Source organism: Felis catus, chromosome B1, assembly GCF_018350175.1.
Source record: "Felis catus isolate Fca126 chromosome B1, F.catus_Fca126_mat1.0, whole genome shotgun sequence".
Classification (NCBI taxonomy): Eukaryota; Metazoa; Chordata; class Mammalia; order Carnivora; family Felidae; genus Felis; species Felis catus.
In genome coordinates, this window is record NC_058371.1 from 16,271,685 (window position 1) to 16,290,199 (window position 18,515).

General features: G+C 43.5%; 1 protein-coding gene and 1 long non-coding RNA gene across 13 annotated transcripts in view; one reads left to right on the forward strand and one right to left on the reverse strand.

Moving 5' to 3' along the window:
* The window catches only part of LRP2BP (LRP2 binding protein), a 47,793-nt gene that overhangs the window by 27,735 nt on the left and 1,543 nt on the right, over positions 1 to 18,515 (reverse strand). For 3 of the 12 annotated variants that reach the window (XM_045056829.1, XR_006597325.1, XR_006597324.1), the window contains exons 1-6: positions 18,306 to 18,322; positions 12,212 to 12,958; positions 11,722 to 11,726; positions 2,491 to 2,518; positions 1,090 to 1,216; positions 263 to 375 (exon numbers count right to left, since the gene is read on the reverse strand). In XM_045056829.1, the coding sequence (XP_044912764.1) occupies positions 263 to 375; positions 1,090 to 1,216; positions 2,491 to 2,518; positions 11,722 to 11,726; positions 12,212 to 12,274 (336 nt within the window). In that variant the 5' untranslated portion in view covers positions 12,275 to 12,958; positions 18,306 to 18,322. Of the gene's footprint in view, positions 1 to 262; positions 376 to 1,089; positions 1,217 to 1,639; positions 1,900 to 2,490; positions 2,580 to 10,225; positions 10,335 to 11,559; positions 11,660 to 11,721; positions 11,727 to 12,211; positions 12,959 to 18,305; positions 18,323 to 18,515 lie in introns of those variants that run through there. The other 9 variants (XM_045056831.1, XM_045056830.1, XM_023252359.2 and 6 more) reach the window with 9 other exon arrangements.
* LOC123385171 lies at positions 373 to 5,779 on the forward strand. Its single transcript, XR_006597330.1, has 2 exons — positions 373 to 1,011; positions 2,423 to 5,779. It is a non-coding gene; the product is annotated as an uncharacterized LOC123385171 (long non-coding RNA).

An 18,515-nucleotide genomic window follows, 5' to 3' on the forward strand; every position in this document is an offset into this window, starting at 1 on the left:
CCCCTAAAAATTATATTTTTAATTTATAGTGTGAGAATGGATTTCATACCAAAATGACTCCTACAAATGACTTTCATTAGAATGACTTTTGTGAAGGAAGGTCAGATATCTCCTTAATATATTATACTTAAAGGCACAACCATAATCTAAGGAATTTAACAGAATTCCCTTTGTATAACAATGTAAGGAACTCTACAGGAAATTTTGCTCTGAGGGTCCAACAACAGCATTATATGAAATGAAAACAAACAGGAAATGATACCTCTTCAAAATACAGTTGACCTCGTAGGAAATATGCCATAGCATCCCCCCATCTTATTCTTTCCTTCAAGAGCTGCAATGCCTTATCCACCAAATTAGCATGGCCGTAATGATCTGATTGTAAAAAGGTGAAGAATTCCATCTTTAGCCTTACGATACGAATTTTCTCTCTTGAGCACATGAATTATAAAGAGCTCATCTGGCACTTGTTTCTACTAGTTTCCTTCTTAGCTCTCATTTGTGAAACTGGCCTCCTTAGTTCAAGGAAGAAGCATGATCATGGTACCTTACACCGTGCCTTGTATAATCCTGAAATATTTATTGGTTGGTTTCCAAATTAACCGTTTACTACTAGGCAGGTGCTCTAGCAATGCAGTGTGCGTGCACAGTTCTTCAGGCAAAGCTACTCTGTGGATGAGTGAAATTCTTAATTTGAGCCTTCATTAGAACTACTCTAACCAAATGAGCTAGAAACCATCCCCAATTTAATATTATTAAGTGTACAGAAACCAGTGGTAGCTTTAAATGCCATTTCAAAGTAAAGTGTGGCATTGCCACTTCTTTAATAGAAGTGACATCTGGCTTCTCTTTTCCAGAAGGCTGTCCTAAAGTCCTGAGAGTAAAACCAGGTTTGGGATCTGATTATGAGACTTGTCCACTCACGATTTGCTACCACATAAGCAGTAATTCCTCAGATTCTTACAGGAAAGCTAAAAAGGACCATAAAGTTAACTGCTTCCTTGACAGCAAGTAAGACTCCTATTTCTTGTCTTTTTTGCTCTGGTGTACTGAATTGCCTTTTAGTGAGAATATTATAAGAATTTGTACCAGTCTTTTCCTTCCTCCACTGGAAGAATTTTGAGTTCTTAGCACCATACTGGGAGAGAGCGGTATAAAAGGGGTTCTTGGGCAACTTTTCACTGGTCAACTTCATCCTGTTTTGACAATGTGTATTCTGCAAAAAAAGAATGAAAAACGGGATGGTAGAAATCTCTTCTTCCAGAAAAATGCAAAAATGCTCCATTCTCGCTTGGCACTCATTAAAAAACAACCTGCCTGCACTTGCCTAGCGATAGAGGACCAAACGACCAGCTGGGAATGTATACTTTCTGAGGAACCCAGGGCTGTCCATAGCTATGAGAGGCACAGTCATCCTGGATGCCTGTGTCCACAGCGTGGGGCTAACAAGCGCTGTTTGTAAGTCCTGTCTGGCTCTGAGTTCACGTGCTGCTGTGTGGGTCAGGTCACTACCACACCTGCCACCAGTAGGAATTGGTGACACCTCCCATAGATACAGTTCTCATGCGCTGGTACTTTGCCTTCTAACTGCAGCTCATGACACTTACTCATCTCGAATTAAAGCATGTGTCCTTTTTACCTGGGAATACACTTTATTTTAGCTGTGTTGTTCAGTTTTATCTTCCCGTCTGTACTGGACTGCCATGTTTTAAGATGGATCACAGTTGGATGGAAAATCGCAGCCTTCATATAAAATGTAGAGGCCACGTCATTTGGGATGAAGGAGTCCAGGTTGGCCTAGGCTGAGGGTAGCGAGACAGCAAACTCCGTTGTTGCTATGCTTTTTTGTTTACTCCTTGGCGTTCTGTTACAGCTGACTTTTCACCAATCAGGAACAAGCTTCCAGGAAAGGTTCCCGATTGGTGGTGAAGAGAAGAATTCAGGAGACCTTTAGTGTGATTAGAAAGCTACATTTATACTATTATGTGAAACTATTTTGGAAAATAAATTGCTTCATTTATGAGAATGAAGTGCAGAAAAGGGGCATAATTCAGCATAGTAGGAAGAAAAAAATCACAGCAGTATCTTTGTTATTTTGGAAGAGGCATTGAATCATTTGAAAAGTCAACTTCCTCATCTGTGGTTTGGACTATAAGCAGTTTCAACTAGAGGAGTTCCAAATGACTGTTGCTAGATATATAAAATTTTTTGATTATCTGATTCCAAAAATCTCATGTTGACATTAGTGACTATGAAAGTTTCCAATGAGCTTTGGGGTGAAACAGTAATAGGTAGAGTAATTAGAAGAAAGCCAATCCAAATAGGATGATGTAGATAGCATTATCAATTTACAGAAAAACTGGTTATAGAAGTTTTTATTTTACTGAAGTCATTAAACCTGTGTGCTACTGTATCCAAAAAGGCTAAGAAAAAACTTGACATGTTCAGGAAGGCCACTGGACGGAAATGAAGCAAATCAGAAAACAATACCTTGCCTCCTTTGAACTCACGATGCTCTCTGTGGCTCCAATACTGCACAAGGTTTTTGTTGCTGTGGCTTGAAAGAAGAGTCAGAGGGTCTAGAAAACATAAGCAAAGACTGAACTCTTACTTAAACGCCAGCTATTGTTCTTTGTTCTGAGTGCGTTACAGGCACCAACTCCTACAAAACTTTATGACCTAGGAGCTATTATGAGGCCCATTTAACACAAGAGGACACTGAGGAGGGTAAGTAACTTGCCAAAGGTCACAGGGCTAGGAGGTGGGACACCCCAGGACCTCTGTGCCTCATCATTACTCTATACTGTTCTCCAAAAACTGGGACTAGCATGATTTTTTTAAATGGCAGGACTCCTGTAAGAGGATACCCCCCCAAATTTAGTACTTTTTAGTTTTAGAAAATGTGATATGAGAAGATTTTCAAAAGGAAAGTGTGAGTTTATTTCTGTCAAATCTTGGGATTAGATATAAAATCATTTGAAACTTGACAACTGTTTGCATGACATGCTGTGACTTTAGAAAATTCTCTAATTAATTGGTGATCTGAAAGAAGTCCACAGTTTTACAGGGAAGGGCTGGTGTAGTGGATGCTGACGGTGCCCTTCCCAGATCCTCATTACTGGCACCCCGTCTCTAGCAGCTGTGAGTGTTAATTGGAAATAATTCCCAGCTGTTCCTTCTTTCTTTGTCCCCCTGCCAATCATGAGTCCCCTCACTCCTGGACACTTTGCTCCTTCTTTCTTGGAGACAGACCACGGGCCTGAGCACTTGGAAGGCCAGCTCCTGTTGAGACACAGGCTGCCATGAGTCTTGAGCACTCTGGCACATCCTTGCTGGGTACGTCAAGAGCACGACTGTAAAAGCCATGACTGCTTTTTAGATGGGCCATTTCTCAGGGTTGTTTGCAGAGAGTAACCTTGAGAGCTAAGGCGGTATCTCCCCATAGACAAAAAACAGGCTTACTTTTATAAAAAGTACTGAATCCCTCCTCTCTCCTCCCTCCTCCAATGCTTAGTACTCCTCTCTTACAAGGCAGCGTACTGAATTACAGGCATCCATCATGGGTCCTTTGTATCACCTCTGTGGGATTAGGGGTCATGGGGAACCCACCTCAGCATCGTGCTGACACTCTGGCTCTTGCTTTTGCCAGGAGTGATAAAGTCATTTATCTCTGACCCGGGAGTCTTGTGTGTTCTGCCAACATCCATGAAACAGGCTAGCTTGTTAGTTGTAAGTAGGGTATAAACCTCAGGCCCTGCACAGTTCTTGGTACCCCTTTGCCTCAAGGTGAGATGAACTCAGAAGTGTGATATGTTCTGAGATCAGAATGAAACTAGTTGCCATCCTAGCCCACATTCCTACTTAGCATTTCCTCCTCGCCAGATTGTAGTGCTTTCACTTCCTCCTCCTGAGAGCACCCCTCAGCCCATCACTTGAATAAAAATCCCCAGCTTAGACTATGCTTCTAGGGAACCTGACCTCATACGACAGAGGAGTATGGAGGAAGAGGTATTTTATTCCTTTCTAAAATTGTCATAATAAAGGATAACTTCCCTTCCAATGAAACGTTAGACACACTATACTGTGCCTAGTATGTATGGTGTAGTATGTGAATGTTTGGATAAAATAATATATCATTGGTAAGAGGACTAAAATTAGCCTAATGATGAATAACTAATTATTCTGGATGCTGGGTGACAGGAAGGAAAGAAAGATTTGAGAGCAGGATAGGTCTAGAGAGACTGGAGAGGTAAGTTCCAGCTACTTCTGTAATAGCAGAGTCATGCCAAATAGAACTGCAGGACAGAGCTGTCTCCTGAGGACTAGATGAAGTGAAATGACTATTTCTTTAAGATCCAGGCAGGTTGGGGCTCCTTTGTGGTTATGCCTTAGCAGGGATTTGAATCAGAATGGAAATAAAAAGAAATGATAAGCTTGAAAAATCAGGGAAAAGAGACAAGAACAGTCTTAGAACACACTAGATTGCAGTAACTAAAAAGAGGTACTACAAGTGAGAAATCATTAAGTAAGGCTTAATTATAATGCCAAAAGACTTCTATTTAATTTTTTAAAAAATTAAAAAAGAAAAACTGAAAAGCTGGATATAAAAGAACTGGTGGATAGATGTGTAAAGAATGAAAAACAGTACAATTAACATCCATTGGCTGCCATTTAATGTTTAAAAGGTACATTACCTGTATGTTCCTCCTCTTTAGACTCCTCCTTTTTCCCCGCTTCCCCCCACCCTACTCAAACACCCCCCCCCCATTCTCCCCATAAGCTCCTTTTCCGTGTTTCTTGGCCATTCGAATTTCTCTTCTGTTAAGTATCTGCCTTTGTGTTGTTTGTCTTAATGATTTGTAGTTCTTCATACCTCAGGCGTGTCTCTTATAAATAGGATACATTTAGATTTGTTGATTCTTTTTTATACCCAGGCTGATACTCTTTGATTATTACTGGTACGTTTAGTTCTTTTACAATTATTTTAATCACTATTGAGTTGGAATTATTTTGTACTTTTCAGTTCATCTGCCTTATTCATGCTTCATTTTCTCTTTTGTTGCCTTCTGTTGGATTTATTGAATTGACTAGGTATTTATTTTGCTTTGGAAATGTTGAACTTCCTGAGCCTTGGGTTGGGGTCTTTCAATACTTCTAAAAAATTCTCAGATATAATGCATTTGTGTTAGTTTCAGTTTCCTAGAGCTGCCATAACAAATTACCACAAACTTTGTGGCTTAAAACAGCAAACATTAATTCTTTCATAGTTCTGAAGGCTGGAAGTCCAAAATCAATGTGCTGTCAGGGCCATGGTCTCTCTGGTTCTAGGGAAGAAACCATCCCAGATTTCCTTTCTAGCTGCTGGTGGTTGCTGGCAATCTAACTGCTCCAACAAGGTCCAAACAGTCCATTTGGATTTTGGCAAAATCACATTCCATCCTTGGAGAATCTTGGGTTCTGTTGCACCAGGTAGCCCTTAAGAAAGTACCTTTTGCTTCTGTGTTGATCATACACTCAACCCAGTATACACATCTGGGTTGGCTTGATACTTCATTCATGTAAAAATTTGTATCTTTGCAACTCCTAAATAGCAACTGTCATCAAAATATCCCTTCCTCTTTAAATTTTTTTTTTAGGTAAAGATGTAAACCTTTGGGAATGTGATAAAATTGTCTAAAAATGGCTTGTAAATTATTTATGGAATAGCAAAAGGTAATTTAAATGTAAAACTGCTGTGAAAATGAATTTAAGTATATTAAATAGTGTCTTTTATGGGTTATTCTTGTGTTCCTGTGTAGAAAAGAGTTCGCCTAGCTGGCATGAGGCTGCCATCTTTGTTTGTTTATTCTAATTTTTTTTAGTGTCTATTTATTTTGAGAGAGAAAGATCATGTGGGCAAGAGCAGGAGAAGGGCAGAGAGAGAGAGAGAGAGAGAGAGAGAGAGAGAGAGAGAGAGAGAATCCCAAGCAGGCTCCACACCATCAGTTCAGAGCCTGATGTGGGGCTCAGACTCACAAACCGCAAGATCATGACCTGAGCTGAAATTGGGAGTTGGATGCATAACTGACTGAGCTACCCTGGCACCCCGAGGCTGCCTTCTTTAGAAAGGCATCCTGACAAGGTTGGTCCTTGGTTGGCATTTGGGAACTTGACACTCGAGTTGTCCCCCAGCTGACAAGACCAGTTTGCACTGTTTCTGTTGCTTATGTAAACAACGTGATGATGTATGGTGAATATGTTTTCCTTCTGGAATTCTGTAATTTTAGTATTTGGAGAGGATGCCTACATGACCAGCCTCCAATAAAAACATTGGGTCCTGAGTCTCTAATGGGCTTATTGAGGCAGAAACATTGCACACACCATCCTGCATTATTCACTGCTGGAGAAAGGAACACATTGGTATGTTTCTTCTTGGAAGTGGGTGATCCATAGGCCTGTGCATGGATTTCTCCAGACTCCATCTGTTTTTTTTTTTCTTTGATGATCCAATGTATATTCTTTTCACTGTAATAAACTTGAGCCGTGAGTAAACCATGTGCTAAGTCTTAGACTATGTATCTTAGATACACAGCATCTTAGACTATGTTGTAAAAATGTGAGCCTACACATTTCATGGAACTCTTGGTCAAGTTTTAAAAATCTCTGTTATTTTTTGTTCTTAATTTAATTATTTTTGCTGATGTTTCTAATGAGCTTTTTTGAAACTTAATGGTTGGCTTAATCCAGTACTAAAATAATGAATAACTATCTTTAACTAAAGAACTTCAGGTCCAACACTGAAGTTCTTGTCATAATAGATAAATAGTTACTGGTGCCCATAAATAAGTGTTCTGGGCAAAAATGCAAAGGACTGTGTTTATTATTATTGTTCCTTTCATTACTGTTGTCTCATACTCATTAAAAAAAAACGGTAACGTTCATATATTAACTGGAAGCATAATCTGTACATATATGATGGAAACTTAGAAAAGAACATTATAATTATTACTGAAATCTCAAAAGACAATATTGAATCGGGTGGTAGTCTTCTGTTTTTACTTTATTTTTTTCCTCCTTCTAGTTAGGTCTATTTGCTTATTTAAAATAAAAACCCAGTTAGAGCTTTTTCCATGCCCTTCCTTTTGGGTGTGGCAAATTTACATCATGCCCTGAAATGAGAGGAAAAAAAAAAAAAGTGTGGGAAAAGATAGGATGTCTTTCATTACCAGAGAAGCACTGAGTGGGAGAGCCTGGTAGCTTTTTCATTTTTCTGCAATTTACCATGCATTCTGTGAGTATATAAGCTACTCTTGGAAAGACTGATTTTTAAAAAAATTTTGGTAATTATGTGGGATTCGAATGCCTCATCTGTCCTGTTCCTGCTGTGTGAAAACCTTTTTTGGCCAGTTAGAGCTACAAGGGCCTTTCCTGAGGGGATTCACTCAACATCCAGAGGCAAATGAATATAAATATTATTTAGTGACTGTATATTTATTTTCTGGATTTATAGAAGCTTATCCATATGAAGAGTTGATGCTATTATAGATACAGATAACACTCTGGAATTATTTATTTCCAGGGGTCAGGTAATAAAATATCTTAATAAATTTTTAGTGTATAAAAATGGCTTGTCACTCTCGAAGTGTGGTCACGGTTGAGACAAGAAACAGTTATAAGGTGAAATGACAAAAATCTGTAACAACCCAAATTTAAATTGACCTGCTGTCCTAATGACTATAAGGGTCACATCAAACAAGAAAATTGGATTAATCTTTTATAAAATAATCCTGAGCAGACCCACAAGGTTTCTTGTCCCCACCCTATGACTTAGACAATGTATAGGCAACAAATAATACCATCATCTCACACCTATTTCTCAACTCCATTGGGTAAGAAATCAGATTTCATGAAATCCTAAATATCAATATTGATCTAGGTAATTTCTGTGCTTAATGGCATTTACACAAGGAACTCTCAAAGTGTACTGGTAACTTAGTTTTAAAAAAAGACTAAGCATGAAATTTATATTATCATTTTTACCTGCGTAAGATAACTGGATAATAAAAAATGATTTATTAGATGATTTGGGGAATGGTGTCAAAAGTTTGAAATTCAGTTGTTTTATTTAAAAAAATGCATATTATTGGAAGTGGGTAGAAAACAGAATATTAGATATATGCTTTGAGTGTATATTCGCTTAGAATTTATTTCAACATCATCTGCTACACTGTTATTTACTTGTTCTAATTATTTAATTAGTAAAATGAACGTTTTATCTATATTTTTCTCCTCTTAGGAAAAAAGATTAACTTGGATAGGATGTTAACAAACTGTGACAAATCTGAGTTACTGTAAAAAATGAATTTCAACTTTCTACACTAGATAAATGATATGTCAAATATATCAAGTAGCCATGGAGCTATGGCCTACAGAAAGAAATAGAATGCGTTCTGTTCAGCTACTCTCTTTATATTCCTTAAATGAAAGAAATAGGTTGTGCAATAAATGCTTGTATCGCATGCATTCATTGTGGTTGGTCAGTTGAACAAGAATCAGCGTAAAATCAATAGAGTATACGAGCATACCACATACATTTTAACTTAAAACATTTACTATATATTACTTTCCAATCTTTTCATGTAGGATCAGAAGATTTTTTTTTTTTAAACATTTAAATTTTTTTTTTTTCCAACGTTTATTTATTTTTGGGACAGAGAGAGACAGAGCATGAACGGGGGAGGGGCAGAGAGAGAGGGAGACACAGAATCGGAAACAGGCTCCAGGCTCTGAGCCATCAGCCCAGAGCCTGACGCGGGGCTCGAACTCACGGACCGCGAGATCGTGACCTGGCTGAAGTCGGACGCTTAACCGACTGCACCACCCAGGCGCCCCCAGAAGATTTTTCTTTAAATAGAAGTTGAATGTGAGAGTTTATACAGTTACCTTTCTTTCATAAACCACATGCATGTGAATTCCATTTGATGTTTCTTTCAAACGGAGCAGGAGTTTAAAAATGCCCATGAAACGGCCTGAGCATAGAGCCATTCCTCCTCAGCTTTTACAGCTGATTTATCCTCACCTACTTTGAAAGCATTTTTCTTGAGATTTGATGATTTCGAAAGCATTTAGTTTTCTTCCACATTATAGCTCTCACCTCTCATTTCACCAGTTACATAATATTTAATTATATATTATATATTTAATTATATATTATAATAATCCTTATAGGTGTGGAGAAAATTCAAAGTGATATGAGCCCAAGTAACTGAACATTTCAGACAACAGCCTGGTAAAACTCCTAGTGATCAATGGGCAGTGTGTTTTGCAGAGGAACTGAAGGAACTAGGTAGTGATTGGTTGTGAAAAGTTTGTGAGATTTTTTTTCTTTGTTTGACTAAAACTAGCTTCATAAGCTTTTAGATATCTTCTGTCATTACTGTATTTGGAAAGAGGGTTACTGAAAAGTGAAACTAACTATTTGAATGAAAACTTCAATAGCGTGGTCTACAGAAAGATGGTTTAAGTGGCCTCAAGTCTTCCTTTTTAAAATGAACTTCTTATTTTTAGAATAATTTGAGATTTACAGAAAGTTGCAAAGGTAGTACAGAGAACTGTCCTGCTCAATTTTCCCTATCATTTTTGTTTTTGGCCGAGTACTCTCAAAAATTTTTTTATTTGAATATAGCTGATGTTACATTAGTTTCAGGTGTACAACTTAGTGATTCAACCTTGCTATACATTTTACTGAATGAAAGAGTTGTTTTTCTATGGATTTTAATATCTATGGATATTCTCTAAGGACTTTCTTTTGCCTTAAAGAAGCCGATCTCAGTAACTTCAAATCTACCAACGATAACCAAAATTCTTTAAAATTTAGATATAAGAATGTGGCCTCTGGGGTCAAATGGCCTGAGTGAGTTCAGCTCTACCCCCTAATAATGATATGACCTTAGGTAAGGTATTGAACCTCTCCAAGCCTCCATTTCATTTCCTATAAAATGGAGAAGATAATAATACCTATCTGTATGAATCTTGGGGCACAGCAAGTCTCAATGTCAGTTTATTTTAATAAGTTGGAATAGACGTTAGTGGTCATTTAATGTAATTTCTTTTCCATCACTGCTGTATGTGTACCATATACTGCAAGGAGATTGAATTGCACATAGTTCTAGGAGCACTGGAAGATATTTTACACTCCTGAGAGATACTCTTTCCTTCATGGACTACCTAACAAACTCCTACTCACCTTTCAAGACTCAGTCCACATATCTTGCATTCATTCGGTCACTTCGTCATCATCCAACATTTTTTTATAAACACTCACTCTAAATGGCATCCTCCTTCTGGAGACACATCTACCAGCAAAGTAAACATAAATAACATTAACACTGCTTGAAAGAGTGCCTGTTGAATATGCATCTCAGACCATCTTCCTCTTCAGAAAACTCATCCCACCTGCTACACGTTCAGAAATAACTCCAGCTGCTTGCTCATAAGATAGTATTTCTTCCCCAAATGTATTTCTTCTGTATATTTTTGTGCTCCACCAGCTTTGTTCAGTTTTTAGAAAGCTTTTAAGCTCATTATTAACAGTGAGCCAGATACTTAGCTGAGACATCGTTTTTCTGAACCATATTGTGAGCAATGGACAAGTAGGAAGTGATTAAAGGGAGAAAAGCTTTAACAACTACTCACAAAATTCCCTTTCCTCGTGAAACTTACATACATAACAAAAAGTTAACAATAATTACCAGACTTAACACGTGCTGAATAGAATCTTGTTTTAAATAAAATGGATGTAATATGGAGGCACATGCATCACACAGATATCCCATTGCATATGTTAACTCCAATATAATGTTTAGAACTCTAAGAACTCTGACAATACCTTACATCATTTAAGAATTCGTGAAAATGAATATCTGTGCAAACCTGAAGCTTAATTAAATGCTTTAAAAAAAAGTGCTCACCTAATTGATAAACATGAATGGAAAAGGGAAATTGGCAGTAAGTTCATGTGTTCTCACATATCTCTAACATTCTTCAAATATCATAAAAATATTTTGAATAATTTCCGTATAAAAAATACAGAACACAAGCACTGTTCTAGGTGTTTGAACATAAGTATATATGCACATTTATGTTCAGGTACGCATATGAACAAGAACGTGTAAAACTACCCTTGGGTCAGTGCCTAAGTATAATAAATTTACGACTGCAAAATTATTTTACGGCTCTAATTATGAAATAAAAAGGACTGTAACCAAAATTAGAACTACAAGGCCGCTCAAAGACTTGTCCTCTAAAAGCATAATAATAAACACAAACTCTTTATCAGCCCTACTCTCAAAGGAATCAGTAGGAAGGAAATCACTGAGCTTGAATTTTAAGCTAGATTAATCTTGGGGGCGGGGGGGAAGGGTTTAGGAAAATATAGTCAAGAGATTACAGATGTGGCCGAAGGCTACAATTTGAAGTCAGGAAGTCTGTTTCCAAAGTTGCACAAAAAGGTATGACTCAAGCTGAACAGAATGAAGAGCTCCAGGAAAGCCCTCCTCCACCCCCACCCACCCCTCTCACCCTCTGAGCAGGTGGGAGGTCCTGCCTGCCATGCCGCGGAGGAGCAGCCCCGTACATAGGTCACAAGCGTTCATGGCCTGGGTCCCTTCCTCTGTCCTTGTGTTAGGAGCCAAGCTCCTAAGCCCTATGGAATGAGAGTTGGCGCAAAGAACCACACGGCACTCCGACGTCGGCAGAGAGTCTTTACTGGTGCACCAGGGCTCCCCAGTGTTGGAAAGCGGGAGAGCCCCGATATACGGGGTTACAGGTCTTTTATACCATTTTGAGTTACATTTGCATACAGGCTGGTGGTAGGCTCTCTGCTCGGTGGTGGTTAGGGTTGGGGGTAATTTCGTCCTGGGAAAGCTTGGGAAATGGAGTTTCTCTCGGCAGATGCAACTTGGAGCCCGGGTGCGAAGCGGCAGGGGACCTCCGGTTTGGGAGCGCAAGCAGGTTTACAGAAGCGAGATGAAAGCGGTCATCGTTATTTATGTGAAAACCTGTTCCTGTCTTGCGTAGGGAAAGGTGGGGGGTACAGCTCTCCCAGGGTACGGATGTCTAACTGCAGATATCCTGTTTGCCAACTGGTGGAAGTGCAAGCCCTGCAAGTGAGGCGTTACGGAACTGAAGATAGGGTGGGGGTGTGTTATTAAGCTAAGCAGGGGTCTTTCATTCCCCCATTTTCTTTTGGCGTCGAATGAAACCTTTCATTCGATTGTATCTGGCCTTTCTGCATCAAATTGTCTTAGTTGGTGGTACTGTTGGGTTAGAACCAAGGCCTGGATGACAGAGAGTCTTTCTCTTATGAACTGTACTAAGCGGTTAAGGATGCAGGGTCCGAACACCAGTATTAATAGTAGGAGTATTAAGGGGCCCATGAGGGAGGAGACTAAAGTGGTAAACCAGGGGGATATCCCAAGTGTCTAGTCCAGCTGCCAGCTGGCAAAAATCAGGGGTAAGTGGGGGCCACCAAGTGTTAAGCGCATGGTTACCTTGGACCTCCCAGACAACTTCCCCACTCTGGGAGTAGATTTGCCAAGTCAAGGTGTAAACCTGATGTGGGTTCCCCTCTTTGACAATTTTAGCTCCAATTCCCGCCCCCAAGCTTGTGAGGACCCACAGAAAGACCATTCCTGCTGGGGGTTTCATTTTGGGTTCGTGCAGGGACAGGGTGGATTAGCAGTCAGACACGGGAGAGTCTTATCTTAAGAGGGTTCTCCGAACGGTGGAGCTTCCAGGTTTTGGGAGTTTCTGGTCCAGGGGTTTTTGGGGCTGCTTTGGCGTGCGATGCGTGAATCCAGGCGGCAATCCCGTCAACCTTTATGGCGGTGGGCGTGGTCAGCAGGACGATGTAAGGTCCCTTCCAACGAGGCTCCAATCCTTGAGAGCGGTGCCGCCGGACTTACACGGAGTCTCCTACCTGAAATGGGTGGCTAGTTTGTGGATGTCCTGGCCGATACAGTTCGGCCAGGGGTGTCCAGATTTGGGCCTGCACCGCTTGCAGCCCTTTTAGTCGGGCTTGTAAATCAGTCTTAGGATCGGAGGGGGAGAAGGAATTGAGCAAGGTTGACAAAAAGGGGGGGGTCCCCCATAAAGGATTTCATATGGGGTGAGCCCGAAACGGTTGGGTGTATTTCTGGCTCTTAACAAGGCCAGAGATAGGAGGCGTCTCCAATCTTTTAAGCCAGTCTCTAAGGTCAATTTAGTAAGGGTCTCTTTTATTGTTCTATTCATTCTTTCTACCTGTCCTGAGCTCTGGGGCCTATATGCACAGTGTAATTTCCAATTAATCCCCAGTGTCCTGGCGAGCCCCTGACTTACCTGGGAAACGAAGGCCGGCCCGTTATCTGACCCGATTACCTTGGGAAGTCCAAATCTGGGGAAGATTTCTTCTAAAATCTTCTTGGCTACCACGTGTGCCGTTTCTTGTCGGGTGGGGTAGGCTTCTACCCATCCTGAAAAGGTGTCTACAAACACTAATAAGTACTTATACCCCGCATAGTGAGGCTTTACTTCAGTAAAGTCTATTTCCCAATAGACTCCTGGGCGGTTACCACGAGTCCGTTTTCCTTCCGGCACTCGGGTAGCCCCAGCGTTTACCTGTTGACAGACCTTACAGGCGGAGGTCACCTGTTCTATGAGGGTGCCTGCCTTAGGGATTAAGAAGTCAGTTTTTTCAATCAGTGACTTCAGCTTCTGATTACTTAAATGTGTCCAGGCGTGCATTTGTTGGATCATTGCCAGGGCTTCCTTTCGGGGAAGGACTATCTTTCCTTCTTTTTCCCAGTCTTTAGTGTCCTGATTCAGTACAGCCCCTATGGCCTTTGCCTCTTCCTGGTCATCTGGGGTGTAAGCATATTTGTTGGTCGTAAGATCGGTTTCTTCAAGTTTTGTGGTCAAGGTCAACGTTTCTGCCACAGCGACTTGCCTGGCTACTTGGTCTGCCTGTCTATTTCCTGTTGCAATTGGGCCTTGTCCTTTCTGATGCCCGGGGCAATGAATTATGGCTACTCTTCGAGGAAGAAAAAGGGCCTTTAATAATGCAATGATTTCAGCTTTGTTTTTAATTTCTTTTCCTTCTGAGGTTAGTAGGCCCCTTCTTTCATAAATACTCCCATGTGTATGGGCCGTTGCAAAGGCATATCGGCTATCTGTGTATATGTTAGCCTTTTTCCCTTCGGATAGCTCTAGGGCCTTGGTGAGCGCTATCAGCTCAGCCTTTTGGGCAGACGTGCCAGGAGGTAGTGATTGTGCCCATATGATGTGGTGGCCATCTACTACCGCTGCTCCCGCCCTCCGGGTACCTGAGTCGATGTAACTGCTCCCGTCCGTATACCAAGAGTGATCCGCATCTGGGAGCTCTTGATCTTTAAGATCTTCCCGTGTCCCATGGGTCTCAGCCAGTACTTGCCGGCAATCGTGTGCGCTCTGTTGGTCTTCCGGTGCCGGTAGCAACGTGGCAGGGTTCAAGGTAACCGGAGGTCCAAATTGGATGCGGTCTGTGTCCAGTAGGAGGGCCTGGTAGTGAGTTAGGCGTGCGTTGGTTATCCATCGGTCCGGTGGCTGCCGCACTACGGCCTCTAAAGCATGCGGGGTGATAACAGTTAGTGGCTGTCCAAGGGTTAATTTGGCAGAGTCCTTGACCAGCATAGCAGTGGCTGCCATGATACGAAGACATGGGGGCCACCCCGCTGCCACAGGGTCCAACTTTTTGGACAGGTATGCTACTGGCCTCTTCCAGGGCCCTAATTTTTGGGTTAGAACTCCTTTGGCAATTCCTTGTTTCTCGTCTATGAAAAGGGTAAAGGGCTTGGAGGTGTCTGGCAACCCGAGAGCCGGGGCGGAGAGGAGGGCCTCTTTTAGGGCCTCAAAGGCTGACTGATGTTTTTCCTGCCAGGTGAAGGGTGCACTCTCTTTCGTGAGGGCATAGAGGGGGGCGGCTAGCTCAGCGAACCCAGGTATCCATAAGCGACAGAACCCAGCAGTTCCCAGGAATTCACGTACCTCTCTGGGGTTCTGGGGCGGCGGAATGCGAGCCACAGTTTCTATTCGCCCAGGGGTGAGCCATCTTTTCCCCTCACTCAGTATGTACCCCAGGTAGGTTACCTTGGTTTGGCAAATCTGGGCCTTCTTGGCGGATGCCCGGTATCCTTTTTCTCCTAATTCCCGGAGCAGATGTCTGGTACCTAGTATGCAGGCTTCTTTTGTGGGGGCGGCCAGAAGAAGGTCATCCACATATTGGAGTAGTGTTACTTCTGGATGTTGAGTCCGGAAGTCAGTTAGGTCCCTGTGAAGAGCCTCATCAAAGAGAGTGGGGGAGTTTTTGAACCCTTGGGGTAAGCGGGTCCAGGTTAATTGGCCTGAGATTCCTCTTTTAGGGTCCCTCCATTCGAAAGCAAACAGTTCTTGGCTCTGGGGGGCCAAGGGTAAACAAAAGAATGCATCTTTTAGGTCCAGTACTGTGTACCAGGTACGGTCTGGGCTCAGGGTGCTGAGCAAGTTATAGGGATTGGGGACCGTAGGATGGATATCCATAGTCCTTTTGTTGACCTCCCTTAAGTCTTGGACAGGCCTGTAGTCTCGAGTACCAGGTTTTTTCACTGGTAAGAGAGGGGTATTCCAAGGTGAGCGGCAAGGTCGCAGGACCCCAAGCTCTAGAAATCTGGTAATGTGTGGCTGAATGCCCATATGAGCCTCCTTGCTCATGGGATACTGCCTGATAGATACAGGCATTGCCGTGGGCTTTAGGTCAATTATGATTGGGGCCTGGCATTTGGCTCGACCAAGCCCTCCCGTTTCTGCCCAGGCCTGGGGAAAGTCCTGCAGCCAGGCTTCGAGGAGGTTAGTGGTGACCGGGGTTTCAAAAAGTCTGTGTTCGTCTTGTAAGGACACAGTTAAGACTTGGATAGGCTGGCCATCCCGGTTTAGCACTTGGGCCCCCGCTTTGGAGAAATGGATCTGAACTCCAAGCTTGGTTAGGAGGTCTCGTCCTAAAAGGGGGTATGGGCATTCGGGTACTACCAGAAAAGAGTGTGTCACTGTCCCTTGCCCTAAATCAACCGTACGGTAGTTAGTCCATTTGTGAATTTTTCTTCCTGTCGCTCCTTGAACCCAAGAGGTACGAGAGGACAGAGGCCCGTTTGCCTTGGTTAGGACCGAGTGCTGAGCTCCTGTGTCCACCAGGAAGGTGGTGGGATGCCCCCCTACAGATAAAGTTAGCCGGGGCTCGGGGGGGGGGCTCCAGAGCCCTGACGCCCCTACTCTCTCTCTTCGCCCAAGGTGAGTATGGGGGTAGATTTCTTTGAGTCTCTAAGGCGCTTAGGGCAGTCTTTGATTCAGTGCCCGCGCTCTTTGCAATAGGCACATTGGTCTTTTTCTATTTTGGGCCGCCTCTTCGTTTCCCCTGACTTTCCTGTTCTATTTTCTGTCACTACAGCTGCCAGGATTTTTGTTAGATGTTTATCTCTCTTTCGATCTCTTCGTTCCTCCTGTGCTTCCTGCTCTTTTGCTAGCCTAGCCTCCTTTTCTTCTGGGGTCTCCCTTTTGTTATATACCTTTTCTGCCTCCCTAACTAGTTCCTGCAACCCATAGGTTTGAATCCCATCTAGCCGTTGGAGCTTTCCTTTTATATCAGACGCTGCCTGATCTATGAATGACATGGCCACGGTAGCCTTATGTTCTGGAGCCTCGGGGTTAAATGGAGTATACATCCGAAACCCCTCTAGAAGCCGTTCCATAAAGGCTGCGGGGCTCTCCTCTTTTCCTTGGATTATGGTCCTTACCTTGGCCAAATTGGTGGGCCGTTTCCCTGCCCCCTTGAGACCCGCCAACAGAGCCTGGCGATAGATTCGGAGACTCTCCCTACCTGGAGCCGTTTCATAGTCCCAGTCCGGGCGGGTGAGGGGAAACCCTTCATCTATTTCATTGGGAAGCTGAGTTGGAAGACCTCCAGGCCCCGGCACATTTTTCCGGGCCTCCAGGAGAACTCGTTGCCTTTCCTCGGTAGTCAAAAGGACCTGTAAGAGCTGCTGGCAGTCGTCCCAGGTAGGCTGGTGTGTGAGGAGGATAGACTCTATTAGTGAGGTTAGGGCCTGGGGTCCTTGGGAAAAGGAAGGGTTATGAGTTTTCCAATTATAGAGATCGGATGCAGAAAATGGCCAATATTGGACAGTCCGGTTGACTGTCCGGAGAGGAAACAGGGAGGATTGCCAAGTGGGAGGGCCGTTCGGGTCGTCCGATCGCCGGAGACGGAGGCGGGGGGTCTGAGGTGGGGTCTGGGGAGTTAGATCGGGTGGGGCTGGAGTAGAGGATGGGGCTGACGTACAGGCGGGGGAAGAAGTTGGGGAGGGGAAGGAGGAACTGGAGGCAGGAGGGGAAGTAGGGGGCACCGGGGACAGGACGGAGACGGGGGCCAGGGGTGAATTATAGGGTGGAGGTAGTAAGAGGGGGTTGTGGGGCGGTGAAGTCTCTTCGGGGGCGTGGGGCGGCGAAGACAAAGCGTCTAGGAGGAGGGAGTCCCTTTGGGACTCATCGGGAAAAACCGGTTTGGGCGGATCTGGAGTTTGGGTTGAGGCTCGGTTTTTGGAGGTTTTCAGGGGAAGGAGGGTAGACTGAGAAGTGGGGCAGGAAGGAAGGAAGGGTTTCACCCATGCCGGAGGATTCCGGATGAGATCCTCCCAGGTGAGGATATAGGCCACTTGATCTGGATGACCTTGTGGTCCAGGATCCATTACCTTTGTCTTAACCTGTAATATAACAAAGAGGTCAAAAGTCCCGTCCCGGGGCCACCCTACAGATAGGGTGGGCCACTCCGATGAACAAAAAGTTCGCCATCGACCTTTTCGAACCTCAACGGATAGATTGCGAGCTCTTGCCTGGACGTCCGAGAAATGAGTCAGAGTCAAAGATAGAGGAGTAGTCAGTGTCTGTCCCATGGCTGTGTCGTCCTGTCCACGCGTCCACACACGCACACTTACACACACACACACGAATATGACTACAATGTCGATACAGACCAGACAACACAGACTAGACAACAACCAAGGAGCCGCGGCCAGGTATTCAGATTCAGATGGCAGGGGAGGCCTGCCTACGGATTTGGGGAGTCTGACGAACTTGTCAGTTCTCCCCTACAAACACCACCGAGGCGTCCCTCGGGGCTGGGGTGTGAAGGTTCAGGACACGTCTGTCCTCCTTCAACACTCCTACTGAGGTGGCCGGCCGGCCTCAGAATTCACAGTTCAGAGACAAAACATAGAACACAATACCTGTGTGTAGACAAAGGCACAGAAGTCTGTCTTCAGTCAGTCCGTCAGTGGCCCGGGCCGGAGAGTCATCCACCGACGGGGCCGGGGTTCTCTTGCCTTCCCTCGGTTTCCCGGCCAACGCACCAAATGTTAGGAGCCAAGCTCCTAAGCCCTATGGAATGAGAGTTGGCGCAAAGAACCACACGGCACTCCGACGTCGGCAGAGAGTCT